This window comes from Rhinolophus sinicus, linkage group LG05 (assembly GCF_036562045.2).
Source record: "Rhinolophus sinicus isolate RSC01 linkage group LG05, ASM3656204v1, whole genome shotgun sequence".
Lineage (NCBI taxonomy): Eukaryota > Metazoa > Chordata > Mammalia > Chiroptera > Rhinolophidae > Rhinolophus > Rhinolophus sinicus.
In genome coordinates this window covers 167,289,414-167,304,799 of record NC_133755.1, presented here as the reverse complement: position 1 = coordinate 167,304,799, position 15,386 = coordinate 167,289,414, and the positions used below count along the sequence as shown (strand labels likewise).

The 15,386-nt window shown below is 35.3% G+C and overlaps 1 protein-coding gene across 1 annotated transcript in view; it reads right to left on the bottom strand.

The window, feature by feature from the left end:
• Positions 1-4,330: 4,330 nt before the first annotated feature.
• The window catches only part of ADGB (androglobin), a 140,820-nt gene continuing 129,764 nt past the window's right edge, over positions 4,331-15,386 (bottom strand). Inside the window, exons 34-36 of the mRNA XM_074333688.1 lie at positions 8,896-8,986; positions 8,024-8,207; positions 4,331-4,919 (exon numbers count right to left, since the gene is read on the bottom strand). Of these exons, the coding sequence (XP_074189789.1) occupies positions 4,734-4,919; positions 8,024-8,207; positions 8,896-8,986 (461 nt within the window). The 3' untranslated portion in view covers positions 4,331-4,733. The remainder of the gene's footprint in view (positions 4,920-8,023; positions 8,208-8,895; positions 8,987-15,386) is intronic.

Below are 15,386 nucleotides of genomic sequence, written 5' to 3'. Positions count from 1 at the left end.
AGCAACCATCTGACACCGTGCTATGCTATCACAATATTATTGACTATATTCCCAGTGCTGTATATTATATCCCCATGACTTATTTGTTTTATACCTGGAAATTTGGACTTTTTATTCCCTTTCACCTTTACCCCATTTTTCAATTGCAGTTGACATTCAATATAATTTTATTATTTTATATTAATTTCAGGTGCACAGCATGGTGTTAAGACATTTATATAATTTAAGAAGTGATCCCCCTGACTAGTCTAGTGCACACCTAGCACTATAGATAGTTGTTACCATATCATTTACTATATTCCCTATGCTTTCCTTTACATCCCCATGACTATTTTGTAGCTACCAATTTGTACTTCTTAATCCCTTCACCTTTTTCAGCCCGCCCCTCAACCCCCTCCCATCTATTACCCCAACAAATATAGTACCACTCTGTCACCATACATAGTTATTACAATTTTATTGACTATATTCCTTATGCTGTACACTACATCTCCATAACTACTTTGTGACAACCAATTTGTACTTCTTAATCCCTTTCCCTTTTTTCACCCACACCCCAAACCCCCTCCTATCTGGCAACCATCAAAATGTTTTCTGTATCTATGAGTTTGTTTCTGTTTTGTTTGTTAATTTTGTTCTTTAGATTCCACATATAAGCAAAATTTCGTACAAAATACCTAACTACTGTTGTGATTGGTGCAAAATCATAGTTTTTTTTGAACTGCCTCTAGTTTCTTTTCTGATAAATATTATTTTTGAAAGTGATAATTTTATTATCCCTGGACATGAATCAAGATATGTTGGTTCTGGGGCCTCCTAGGAGGGGCTCTGGTGCAGGCGTATATAACCCACTGCCTGTGACTAGTAGGGGACTACCTGGTAGGAGCTACAAAACAATCCGTGGTTTTTTGCTTCTTGTGCTAACATGGAGGTGTGAGGGAGAGGCCACGCTACGAATCCAGGATGGCTGCTACTACTACCAGGCCTAGGGTAGCTCCACAAAAAGCCAGGACACCCCAAGGCCTGCTGCCAGCTGCCCACTCCCTTAAGGTTCAGCCACTGATAGAGCCTCATGTGGTACACAAGTTGGGTGAGGCAGGGTTTCAAGGAGTCACTAGAGTAGGAAAAGTTGTAGTCACCAGGTTAATGTAAATTCTGTTTTGGTGCTAGTGCTGAACCTGGAGTGATTAAGCAAAAGCCTCAGAGCACACAGAGGCCAAACGCTGCCTGCTTGGGATCTGCCAGACTCTGATAGTTTTCCAAGAAAGAGTGCAATGTGGGCAGGGGCAGGGCTGGCTGTTTGCAGAGAAAGTGTCTCCCAAGTTGGGGGAGTTAGGTGGGGCACGTTCCCAGTGAGTCAGCAATGTGGAGAAGCAGAGCTCACCAGACCAATCAGATTCAGATTTAGCCGTGTTGGGGGAGGGCTCAACCAAAGAAAGATGGCGTCTGCCTGCTGGCTGCACTAGAGAAGGACCCCTTACAGGGAAAATGGTGACTGTCTTCCAGCACTTGCCAAGAAGCTACACACCTCAGTCAGCTCCTCATATGCCTCTGACACTCCCGAGTTACCGTCCCTCGACTGGAGCCCAAGGTAAGTGCCTGCGAGCGAGGAAGTCTGTGTGCAGGCCTTTTAAGAGGACGTCTGGGTTTCTGGCAACCTTTTATCGCACTCAGACAGTAGAATTACTACTGTTTTTCATAGCCAAATATTATGGGGACTCCTTTTTCTGGCACCAGTATTCTGGGGTGGGGAGGCCAGTGCGGGGCTGTGGTCCCTCGCTCCTCCAGGAGGAACCTCCACAGCTGAGATATCCCTCCTGATTTTCAAGTGCCGCACAGAGGAGGCTCATTCCATATCTCTCCCCCTGCTACCAGTCTTGATGTGGCTTCTTCTTTCTATTTTTAGTTATAGGACTTCTGTCTGGGTGGACTTCAGATAGTTCTCCAGATTGATTATTCTGTAATTTAGTTGTAATTTTAATGTAGGATTTAGTTGTGATTTTAGAAGGATGCAAGTACAGTGTTTTTCTACTTCACCATGTTATGGAACATTTATTATGGGTGCAAATAGTCTATATATAACAGGGAGCTCTGAGACTAGAAGTCAGTGTTTTTGTTGACTTGATTTTGAAAATTTGGTTTCTACGTAGAAGTCAAAGTTTATTGAAGTTGTCAGCAATTTTCTGATTCATTTAACAGAAGACTTCTCTATGTTAAAAACACTTTAGTGGGCACTTTGATTTTGCCACAGTCCTTTCTTCGGTGGAGGTGTTGGAGGCACTGAGGAATTGAATTGCTCTTATAATGATGTTTATCATCACCAGAGTTGCACCCTGGGGATTATTAATGTTGACTCAGAGGCAGGTCTGGGACCACAGAAGAGGAAAACTGTTTTTTTGTTTTATTTTTCCTTCCCTTACAAGAGCCCCTGTGAAATGAGGGGTTGTCCTTGAAGTACTTGGGGGGAGGGTGTAAGGAGGTAAATGGTAGGAGACTAAGAAGAAAGAAACTGAATGGTAGGCCATACACCATGCTTTATAGATACACCCTGGTTAACTCAATGAACACAATGGAGGGTATTCCTAAGGCTATGTATTCTAAAAGAGTTATTTATTAACTATGACCCACAGACATTGATATCTTTAGCTTCCCATCAATCTTTACTGTTCTACATGGAGATGATCTCAGTGGGGATAGTGCCACCTCTAGAGAATATCCAAGAAATGTGTGGGAGCATTTTGGGTTGTCCCAATAATGGAAGAGAATTACTGCTATTTAGAGGATGAAGAACGAGGATGGTAATCATCCCCTAATGCAACAAAGAATTATCTTACCTGCCATATAATTTGAATGGCCCATGATTCACAGAGTCTAAAAGCAAGTTAATAATTCAAGAACCCAACTTTGTAAAATATATAAAAATAAAATATTTTTGCATAGTTTTTAAGTTCACTGAATATTTCAGAAATGCAACAATTGTGCACAATAAGGGAAGACTACACATTGTTATCTTTAAAAACTTACCAAGGGTTGTTCATTTTGGAAAATGTATCACCAATGGCAACCCCATTCCAGATATTTGAGTCACAATTACAAGTCATTTGTAAATCAGTCTGCATTTGACTGTTTTAGTTTCCACATACTGTGAGATCACTACAGTATTTGTCTTAATGTGTCTAGCTGATTTCACTTAGCATAATGCCCTCCAAAGTTTACATTTTAACAAATGACAAGATTTCCTTCTCTTATGGCTGAGTAATATTGTATCATATGTGTATTGTTTTTGTAAAAAGTGAAATGGTGTAACTTGAACTTTCAGAAAGTGGGGATACCTGTATATAATGTACATAGGAACCAGAGTTTTGCAGCTGAATTTTATCTAACTTAAAGAGACTATATAATACCAGTATTAGTAGTTGAATATTCTGATACACACACACACAGACACACACACACACACACACACACATTTTCAACTAGATAGCGTGTGTGGCAAAAATCTAGAAACAAAGTAAATATTCATCAATGGAGAATTAGCTGAATAAATTATGATATATTTGTACCATGAAACACTACATAACAATTAACAAGAATGAATTACTTTTGACTCAGATTTTGTATTATTTGGTGAGAAAAATTTTTCAAAAACTAGTGAAGTATGCACAATAAAATGACATTTTGTGAAATAAGCGATAATATAAAATATTAATGTATTTATAAGAGAAAAATATGGAAACATTCATACCAGGTTATTACAATGTATTATTTTGGAGGGCTGGGAGATCATAAAGCTGTGAAGGAAAGTGTAGGCAAACAGTAATAGAGGAAAACATGCATGTGTTTGCATATTTACTTAAATAAAATTATATGTGTGTGTGTGTGTGTGTGTGTGTGTGTGTAAAGAATTTTCTAATAATACAAATTTAAATGAATGTGAAAAGTAAAATCACCTATCAAAATGAAACAGCTTTGCTAGTTAAACAACAGGATGGGAATTTTTCATCTGAGGAAGTCATGAGTTGGAAGTGTGCTTTTGGGAAATTCAACTTTCTACTATGTGCTTCAGTTAATACACTCACTGTATTTTTCTAAACCTAGCATACGAGAACATGTTCTCAGTCTTACAAAAAATACGATGTGGATACACATGACAACAGATGTGTCTGTGATCACATTCTTTATGCTTGGGTTACCTTTACTCATTGTTGTGATTCAGAGTTTTAACACTGGGTGGGCTTAACCCACAATAGTTCTTGCCCAATGAGGGAGGTTTATTGACATTCAGCTTAAACAAAAACAAAACAAAGAAAAAAGTAAAGCACATCTGGAGTATACTTTAAAAAATATATTGTCTTTAAAGTTGGAGACAAAATTTTATCCAAGAACAATAGCTATTTTTCTCATTGAATTTTTCAAAGGCAATTCTATTGGCTCATTATGATCTTGTCTTAACATTAATAATACAGCAATTCACAGTGAGACATATGCGTTTTATTACATTCTAAATATTTTGAGACATTTTTAAATTAAAATTAGCAAAGTGTAAACTCTAATGGATTCAAATTATACCTTTCTGAGAAAAACTAACAAATTAACATTAAAATGCAGAAACTATTTCTAAGGTAGGAAATATTCTGTTTTTAATTGGCCAAGACCTTATTTTTATCAGCAAAGTTATATGTAAAAATAGGTGCTTCTTCAGAAGAAGAAAGGTAGTATTGGGCCTCTCCTGGTTACTTTTTCTTTTCTTTCTTTTTTTTCTCTTTGTCAGGAGCCAGTGTCTTCTTTTCTGGCTCCGCCCGGAGTGCTGCTTCCTCAGCAGCCAGAGCCTCCAACCTTATGCGCTCAGCTTCCAGCAACTTGTTTCTATATTCTTCCCGTATATTGAAGATCTTCTGTCGGGCTTCATCTAAAGAGTCCTATTCCGAACAAAACCCCAAGAAAATAAGGTTCACTGATAAAGACTTATGGTCCCAGGGAAAAAAAAAAAAAAAAAAAAGCAAGCCCTTTATTCTTTCCTTATGCCAGTAGATTAAAGAGGGAAATTGCTGAAGAGAGATAGAAATTATCTTATGGTCTCAAATGTTTATCAATACATACAACATGAGATAGCAACAAAGGGTACATGAGATTTTAACGGAATGGTAAATAAAGAATCAGTTTGAGAAAAATGAAGAGAAAGGTGAAAAAAGAAATAGGCAGAAATTTTGGCAAAGCGACTATATGCTTTAAATGAGTTCAAATATAATCTATATAAAATATACAGCTCAGTGTGTTTCTCACAGTAACTGTGCTCAATAAATTACTAGTTAACCACACATATTCTAGCCCTGACAAAATATATCTGAGTTATACTTGAAGAACTTCCCAATAATATCACCTAATCCATTGGTTATCTTTGTTATTGTCAACTTGGCTTTCATTCTTACCATTAAAAAAAAAAAACTGTATTCATCAAGGATACCAATAATCTATATGTAGCTAAATCCAAGGTCATTTTCTGGTTCTATTATTACTTAACTATACCCTGCATCTTTTGGATATATATACATTTTAAGAAAGGAAAAAACTGTATTAAAATTTTGCTGATGGTAACCACTTTGACCACCTCTTGTAATTGCAGAAGTCAAATGTGACTTGCGTTCATCTTTTGTTTATCAGTGTATATTGAGTATTACAATTTTAATACAGTTTTTTCCTTTCTTAAAATGTGTGTACATATTTTTGGCTCTCTCTCTCTCTATGCACATCCATGTTGAACCAACAAGTGAAGAAAATAATAAGGCCCAGGCATGGATATACACATTTTTAAGGGCACTGATTTTGAATGGGTTGCTAGAGAAGATTTTTATAATGGAGTGACAATACCTGAGAGACCTCATGAAGTGAAGATGGAAATCATTAGGCTTTCTGAGGGAAAGATGTTCAAGGAAGAGGTAGGAGCAAGGTCAAAAGCCGAGAGGTGGGGACATGCCTGGCCATTAGCAGAAAGGCAGTCAATGTGGAGAAAAGAAAAGGATCAAAGCTGGTAGAATGATAGGAAAAAAGATCAGGAAGGAAAGTGGGTGCTAGATTAAGTAGAGCTCTAGATGTGATGACAAAGACTTTGTGAAATGTGAAGCTATTACAGGAGTCAAATGATCTCACTCTCCGTTTTATGGAGTACTATGCTAACCAAAAGTGCAATTCATAAAATATTTCTAGTTTTCCTCCAAGCACATGGTAGCATTGTATTCTGTATTAGTCTGCTAGGCCTGCTGCAATCAAGTGTCACAAACTGGGTGGCTTAAACTATAGAAACTTATTGTCCCAGTTATTGATGCTAAAATTAAAATCAAGGTTGATTCTTTCATCGAAGGTGTATGTGACCATATGACTTGCTTTGGCCAATGAAATGTGAATACAAAATGTAAATATGATGAGAAGGACCCTCTACTGAGCTTCACTGCACATGTAGCTGGAAGAGAAATACTCTTTTATTGTCTTAATCCAGGGGTTGGTAACTACAGCGGTGGAACAAATTTGGCTCAATGCTTGTTTTTCTAAATAAAGTTTTATTGAAACACTTTAGGTATTATTTTTGACTGATTTTTGTGTTAACAATGACAGAGATGAGTAGCTGCAACATATGGCCTGCAAAGGCAAAAATATTTATTATCTAGACATTTACAGAAAACAAGTTTGTCAACCCCTGTCTTAAGCCACTGAGACATAGAGTCTGTTTGTCACCACAGCATAAAAAGTGTGTCCTGATTGATACAATCATTTTGGCTGCTCAGCAGAGACTAACTACATTGTAAAAGAGCAAAAATGGAAGCAGTGACATGAGTCAGGAGGCTGCAGCAGTATTCCAAATGGAAAACAATGACAGTTTGGACTAGAGTGGTAGGGCTAGAGGGAATGAAAAGAGGATAAATTTTGGATATTTTTCAAGGTAATGCTGACAACTTTTGCTGATGGATTGTGTGGAGTGAGAGAAATCAGGCATGTCGCCAAGGTCTCTGCTCTGAGCAGCTGAAACATTGCCATTGCCCTTGACTGGGATAGAGAATGCTGGTGGAGTGACACGTTTGTGCTGAATGAGACACAGGGCAAGAATTTTAGAGTTTGGATTTGGAGAGGTTCAGTTTGAGGTACCTGTTAGACAAACAAGAAGAGATGTCAAATAGGCATACTCCTTAGATCGGCCCCTGCCCTGGGAATTACATGGAACACCTAACATCACTGTGGCAAAAATGTTTAGGAAGTCCGGTAGCCATCAGTGTCTTCGGGAGTGTGTGTGTGTGTGTGTGTGTGTGTGTGTGTGTTGCAGGGAAGTGGGAGGAAAAAAATAAAATCCTCACCCTCTATAGTGGAAGTCATCCATATTTATTTATTGAATCTCCCATTTCTAGTGAGATACTTTCATTTTTAATTAAGCTTTCACACTACAAAAAACTTTGTTTGTTTGTATTTGAATCATGTCTCACTAAAGCCCTCTAGTCTTCTCCTGGGTGGAGGAGCGGCAGTCACTAGCCTATAAAAAGCTGAGGTGGGGATGTACCATTCTGACTGTTTCTTAAATAGCTTTAAACCAAATAACCCAAAGAGTTCATCTTCCTTCCACTTCACTTCCCGTCTTAACGTGGCCAGTGCCACCAATTTCTGAGCCTTTTGGGGATTCTGTGGAGCAAACTGGGTTGGTTCTGAAGAGGTTTTCTGCTGCCAGCGTAGGTTTTGGTTGCCTCAAGTCTGTTAATATGATCTTGATCCAGCTATTTTCCAACGTCCCAAATATTTGTTGTCGTCTTCTCTCCCATTCTTCCCATTTTGTGGATAGCTTCCTGATACTGCATTTTAGAGGGATTTTATGGAGTAAGTGAAATTAAATGTGTATAATCATTTTGCCATCTTTTCTGAGAAGTTAAGAACTAACTGTTTCTAAGGCGTCTTTCTACCCGGGTACTATATGATTCTATGATATCTTTTTTCTATTACGAACAAATTTGTCAACTGTGATTCATGTATGCACTTTTAGACTCACCCGCATTTCCCCATACATATTCAGGACTCCATGTTTTAATTTGAATCGTTCTTCTTGTTCAATGCCTCGAATGCTAAGGAGTCTGTTCCTACGCTGTCGAAACTGATGAACCTCCTCTGCCTTTTGCATTAATTGATGCTGATTCAGTTCCTCTGTTAGCAGCAGAGGCTCGGTGTTTGTTTTCCTTGATACAGAAACATCAAAAGAGAACATAAATCATTTGGGAACTCTGGAATGAATGTTTGAACTCAAATAATTTAAAATCATATCAACAGTGAGGTGGTCTGAATCAAATAAAATGTTAGGAATGGAAATAAGAAACCATTATTTTTAGGTGGCCTATGCTCCATCCATTGAATCAATGATATTTTAGAAAATTCTTTTAGAAAAATATCAGTAAAATTAGATGCAACATTTGATGAGATGTTTGTGGAATTGGTGTTCGAAACTGTAAGCCTTTTTTATAGGTCTTCCTTTTTAATTTATGTGGCTACATAATTTTGAAAATGTTTCCAAACTTATAAATATGCTTGAGTAACTATCTCTCTATTAATTTTATTGGCTAGTTCTTAAGAAAATTGAATCTAATTAAATAACGGCAGCAGTTACAGTGAGAGTTTTCTGTAACTCAACTCAGCTTAATCAGGATGCAGATGAAATCTTTACAGAAAAATATTTAAATGCTTTTCTGATTGACTTAATGAAACATTTGCTAAATTTGAGATGTAAAATCATGTACTTCTAAAAATTTAAATATATTGAAAATAAGTGGGTCATTTCAAATTTTCAGTTGTTTAGCAACTGCGATTAGCAATGTATGCAAAATTCTATGCACATAGATGTCTACATTAATCATGTTTATTAAAACTTACCGCAAGTATTGAGTTAAGTCTACACATTCTAACTCTTTTCGAATAAGTTGTGGAGACATTTCCAAAATTGTCGGGGATCGTGAACGAGGCCCTGTTTTAAAAAAAACGAAGTCCTAAGCTTTCAAAAAAATATCAACAATGATTAACTAAATGACTTATATATCATTTTAGTTGAAAACAATATTTTCTGTTAGAAAACACCATTGATTGGACTTGCCTTATTTAATATGATTTTAATGTGATGTAATATGACTTTATAAAATATAACTATATTTTATATTTATCTTCTAGTTAAATGAAGGAGATGACAAAATGAATATAGTCTATAAAAAGAGTAACAAAACATTCTTCTAATTATAATTGAATGAAGGTGGAGATTTAAAAAAATAAGTCATTCTTTAAGTTACGAAACTTCATTACAAACAAGTTAAATGACCCCATATTTAAAGAGCTTGGTCTATGTGTTAAAGCTGTACTATGCACTATGGGGTGGGATATAAAAATGTTGAAGACACAATATGCAACCTTCAAGAACTGTTTAGTCTAGTGGAGTAGGCAATATATAATAGATAAACACTGAAGATCAAATAAACAGGAGCTTTTTATTCCACAGACCCATATAAACCATTCAGCCTTTCCAGAGCATTTTAAAAATGATTTATTTATGTTTAAATTATAGTTGACATACAATATTATATTTGTTTTAGATATAATATCTAGTAATTCAACATTTATATACCTTATGAAGTGATCATAATAAGTCTAGTAACCATCTATCATCATACATAGTTATTACAATATTACTGACTGTATTCCCTATACTGTACATTACATCCCTGTGACTTATTTTGTAACTAGAAGTTTGTACCCCTTAATCCCTTCACCTTTTTCACCCATCTCCCTACCCCCATCCCCTCTGGCAACCATCAGTATATTCTCTGTAGTTATGAGTCTATTTCTGTTTTGTTTTTCAGATTCCACATATAAGTGAAAACATACAATATTTGTCTTTGTCTGAATTATTTCACTTAGCACAATACCTTTTAAGTCCATCTATGTTGTTAAAAATGATAAAAATTTCGTTATTTTTTATGGCTGAATAATATTCCGTCTTTTTGGACCATTTAATCTTTTCAAAAAATTACTAAAACATAATTTACAGATCATAAAATTTTCCCATTTAAAGAGTATAATCTAATACTTTTCAGTAAATTTACAGGGTTCTGCAACCAGCACCAAAATCCAGTTTCAAAACATTTCCATTATCCAAGTAAAATCTTTTGTGATCTTTTATATTAATTCTCCATTTCTACCACAAGCCACAGGCAACCATCAATCTGCTTTATGTTTCTACAGATTTGCCTTTCTTGAACATTTCATGCAGGTAGGAATGGTAAAATTGTGTTTAACCCTTAAAGAAATTATCAAATCACAGTGTTTTGATTATTGTTAGTTCCATAATAAATACTGAAATCACAAAGTAAAAATCCTCCCCCTGGCTCTTTATCAACATTGTTTTGGTCATTTTGGACCTTTCGCATTTCTGTATAAATTTTAGGGTCAGCTTATCAAATTCTAGTGATTATACTGAATTTATGTATAAATTTGGAGAGAATTACTATATTACTATATTGAGTCTTCTAGGTCAAAGCTTGGACTACCTCTCCCTTTACTTAGATCTTTCAAAATTTCTTTCAGTGATGATTTGTAGTTTTTGGTATACGAGATTTACGTTGTTAAATTTATTTACATACATTTATTAATGATGCTATGGTGAATGAAACTGTCTTATTTTTTGATTAGTCACTGATAATATATACAAATAAAATTATTTTTTGTATATTAATCTTGTATCGTGTTATCTCACTGAACTCACCTATTAGTTCTAGATGATATTCTTGGTTCTTTTTCACTGATCCCTTAGGGTTTACGCAGTATACTGGATCAATTTGTGTGAGAATAGAATTTTACTTCTTCCTTTCTTATATGTATGTGTTTTCTTTCTTTTTCTTGATTGAACTGGTACAACCTCCTTTAAAATTTTGAATATAAGTGGTTAGAGTGGAGAGCCTGCCTTGTTCTTGATTTTAGGTTGAAATCACCATAGTTGTTTTGTTACCCAGATCTAACCTGTTCAATTTTTGTCTGATTTGCTGCTTGCCCTGATCAGTACCATGGTCATGCAACTGTGATGTTGGCCATCCCCAATTGTTTACCACGAAGTTCACTACAACTTGTAACAATGCCGATGGGCAGAGAACTTTCCCATGGAACCTCAAATCAGGTAAACCCCTTCTAGCAGTGGCTGCAGGGTGGCTGGACTTCATGGTTACCATGATACAGACCGTGGGGTTAGTGAGAGAACTCCACATTAATATGCTATAGATCCCTGCTGTTCATACCAATTGTGGTAGACAGCCTAATGGACCTCCAAAGATGTCTATGTCCTAATCTTTGAAACCTATGACTATCTTACCTTACGAGGCCTTTGCAGGTGCAATTAAGTTAAGGATCTAGGGATAGGAACGTGATCCCGAATTATTCAGCTGTGCTCAATGGAATCATAAGAACCCTTGTTAAGGAAAAAGGCAGATAGAAGAGGAAGAATACAAGAAGGAGATGAGGTGACGGAGACAGAGAAGAGAGAGATGGAGGGAGAAAAGGAGAGACAGAGAGATTTGAAGTTGTTATGCTGCTGGCCTTGAATTTGGGGAGAGTCACATATCAAGGAGTGAGATGGTCCTAGAATCTGAAAACAGAAATAGATTCTCCTCTAGCCTCCAGGAGGAATGCAGTCCTGCCAACACCTTAATTTTAGAATTTGTGCCCTCCAGAACTGTAAGAAATTAATTTGTGTTAAGTTATTACATTTGTGGTTATTTGCTACAACAGCAATAGAAAACTAATACAATTAAGACCATTTATTTTTGTTGTTCTTATTTTTAATAAATGTTTTCATTTAGTTGTATGCCTCCCAAGTTTTGAAATTTTTTAATCATTTTTTAAAATTTATCTTTTGTGTGATTTTTTTCTCTTTTTAAATTTAATTAAATTTATTGGTGTGACATTGGTTAATAAAGTTATGTAGGTTTGAAGTGTATAATTATATAATACATCATCTGTATATTACATTGTATGTTCATACCACCCAAAGTCAAATCTCCTTCTGTCACCATGTATTTGACCCCCTTTACCCTTGTCTACTGATATTAGCTGAAGATTTGTCATACATGGTGTTTATTTTGTTGAGGTACTTTCCTTCTATACCCATTTTATTTAATCATAAATGGATGGTGTTTTTTGTCAAATGTTTTCTCTGCATCTATTGATATGATTGTATAATTTCTATCCTTTATTTTGTTTATATGGTGTATTGCATTGATCAATTTGCATATATTGAACCATCTTTGGTGCCCCTGGAATGAACTCTACTTGATCATGATGTATTATCTTTTTAATGTATTGTTGTATTTGATTTGCTAGTATTTTATTTAGGATTTTTGCATCTATATTCATCAGAGATGTTGCTCTATAATTTTCTTTATTTTGTGTTATCCTTGCCAGGTTTTGGTATTAGGGTAATGTTGGTCTCATAAAATTAGTTAGGAATTAGTGCCTCTTATTCAATTTTTTGGAAGGGCTTGAGAAACATAGGTATTAAATCTTCTTTGAATGTTTAGTAGAATTCTTTATAATTCATATGGTATTGAATTTTTACTTTTGGGGAGCTTTTTGATGATTATTTCAATTTCCTTACTGGTGATCAGTCTATTTATATGTTTCAGTTATTTGTGATTCAGTCTAGGAAAGTTACATACTGTTTCTAAGAACTCGTCCATTTCTTCTAGATTGTTGAATTTGGTGGCAGATTGTCTTTCATAGTATTCTTATATGATCCTTTGTATTTCTGTAGTGTGACTTGTAACTTTTCCTTTTTCATTTATGATTTTGAGTCTTTTCTATTTTTTCCTTAGTGAGTCTAGCCAGAAGTTTTTCAATTTTATTAATTTTTTCAAAGAACCAGCTCTTTGTTGCATTAATTTTTTTCCATTGTCTTTGTTCTCTATTTCATTTAATACTGCTCTAATTTTTATTATTTCCTAAATTCTACTGACCTTGGGTTTCACTTATTCTCCTTTTTCTAGTTCTTTAAGATGTAACATTAGGTTGTTTATTTGTGATTTATCTTGTTTCTTGAGATAGGCCTATAATGATATAAAATTCTTTCTTATTACCACTTTTGCTGCATTCCAAAGGTTTTGCTATGTCATATTGTCATTCTCATTTGACTCTATGTACGTTTTGATCTCTGTTTTTCTTTTTTGACCCAGTCATTCTTTAGTAGCATGTTTTTTTAACCTCTGCATATGTGCGGTTTTTCCCTTTGTCTTTTTCCTATTTCAAAGCATTGTGGAAAAAGATATGCTTGGTATTATTTCAATGTTATTAAATTTGTTGAGGCTAGTTTTGTATCCCAGTGTATGGTTTATCCTTGAGAATGTTCCATGTGCACTGGAGAACAATATATAATCTGGTGTTATGGGATGAAAAGATCTGTATATGTTGATAATGTCCATTTGACCTAATGTGTCATTTAAGGCTGATAGTTCCTTATTTACTCTCTGTTTGGATGATCTATCCATAGCTGTCAATGGAGTATTTAAGTCCCCTACCATAATTGTGCCTTTGCCAGTTTTTCTCTTTAGTTCTGTTAGTAGTTGCTTTATATATTTAGGTGCTCCCTGACTGGGTGCATATATATTGAAAAGTGTTATATCTTCTAATGAACTGTCCCCTTTATCATTAAAAAAACGTTCATCTTTGTGTCATTAACTTTTTATTTTGAAATGTATTTTGTCAGATATAAGTATGACTACAACTATTTTTATCTGGATGCCATTGGTTTGGAGTATCATTTTCCACCCTTTCACTTTTGAGTCTATATTTGTCCTTGCAGCTGAGATATGTCTCCTGAAGGCAGCATATGTTTTTTGTTTTTTGTTTCTCCAGTCTGCTATTCTGTGACTTATTATTGGTGAGTTTAGATTTACATTTAGGGTGATTATTGATGTATGAGGATTTCCTATAGCCATTTTATATTTTGTTTTCTGGTGGCTCTGTGACTTGTTTCTTTTCCCTGTGTTTCTCTGTGTTATTTTAGTTTATGTTGTGATTTTTTATTCCTCTCTCTTTTTTTTTAATGTCATGTGTCTCAGTTTTGGATTTTGTGTGTGTGTGTGGTTACCATTAGGTTTATTCAAAAAAAGTTTCATATATACAGTAGTCCTTTTTCTTCTGAATGCATCTTATCTCCATTCCCCTTTGAAAATTGAGATCTTTATCCCTCCCCTTTTATATTTTTGTTGTCACAACAATATAACATTAAATAAAACATTCCTGAAGTATTAACATTTTATAATATGACTCTTCTAGAAACCAGTGGCCAATAACTTCTTTTTTCATCCTGGTTACTATGGGATCTTAGATTTCTAAACTTCATTTGCTTTTCTTATGAACATATCCACTTATGTTGGATATATTTTGGCATTTCAAACCATAATTCTTTCTATAAGACACCAACTCTGCTGACTCTTACTGGAATGAAAATATTGTCTAATTAATTAGATTTTGTGTTTTCTTATATCCCACCAAACAATATATGTTTAAACAGCAAGGGTGGGAAAGGGGCAAAGAAGGTTAATCTTCATGTTCATCTACAAAACTCTTTTGTACCAAAATAGGGTGTGATTGTAGTATGATGGTCTCAGACCTCTAGAAAATTGCAGCTCAAAGTGTGTGTGGGTGTGTGCGCGCGCGTGCGCATGTGCCGTCTTCCATCTATAAACTGGTTCCTTATGGGATATATTCTAAAAGTGAGAGTATGCATTTAGAAATATTTTTGTAACAATTGATCTTCACTGGGTCATGTTATTATATTTTACCAAGTTTCAGTTTGTAGCAGACCAGGAGAGAAAACTTCCTTCACCATGTATAGTATGAGAGTCACTGTTTGAAAGACATGGTGAAAAAGTAGCTTGACAGACGGTGAAGCCTGGGGAAAAAATTTGGGAATAAAGACAGTGATCATCTCTAACCTCTGGAAGAAGCACTTTCCTGAGACCCCCAGAAATAAAAGGGAAGTTGAAAATAATGTTTGGACTTTTGACTTGATGATGGCTTGGTGTTGAGGGGAGAATGCTTAGGAGTGAAACACATAATGATATTTTTTATATGACCTCTGACATTATAAGGGAAGTTGTCCTAAGTTACCTACTATATGAAAATAGGAGGTAGCAAGAATAAGCTTTTAGGAAGTCAAAAATATCTATGGGAATGTAGAGGCCACACCACATAAAGCTCTTACAGAGTCTATCATCTCGTGGATGATGCTTCTCGAGGAATGAGGGCCAATTTGTGGTACACCAACAGCAGAAGTGGGATCAATACATTGAGTTCCAGATAACAGCTGATACCCAGACCCATGGTTCTCC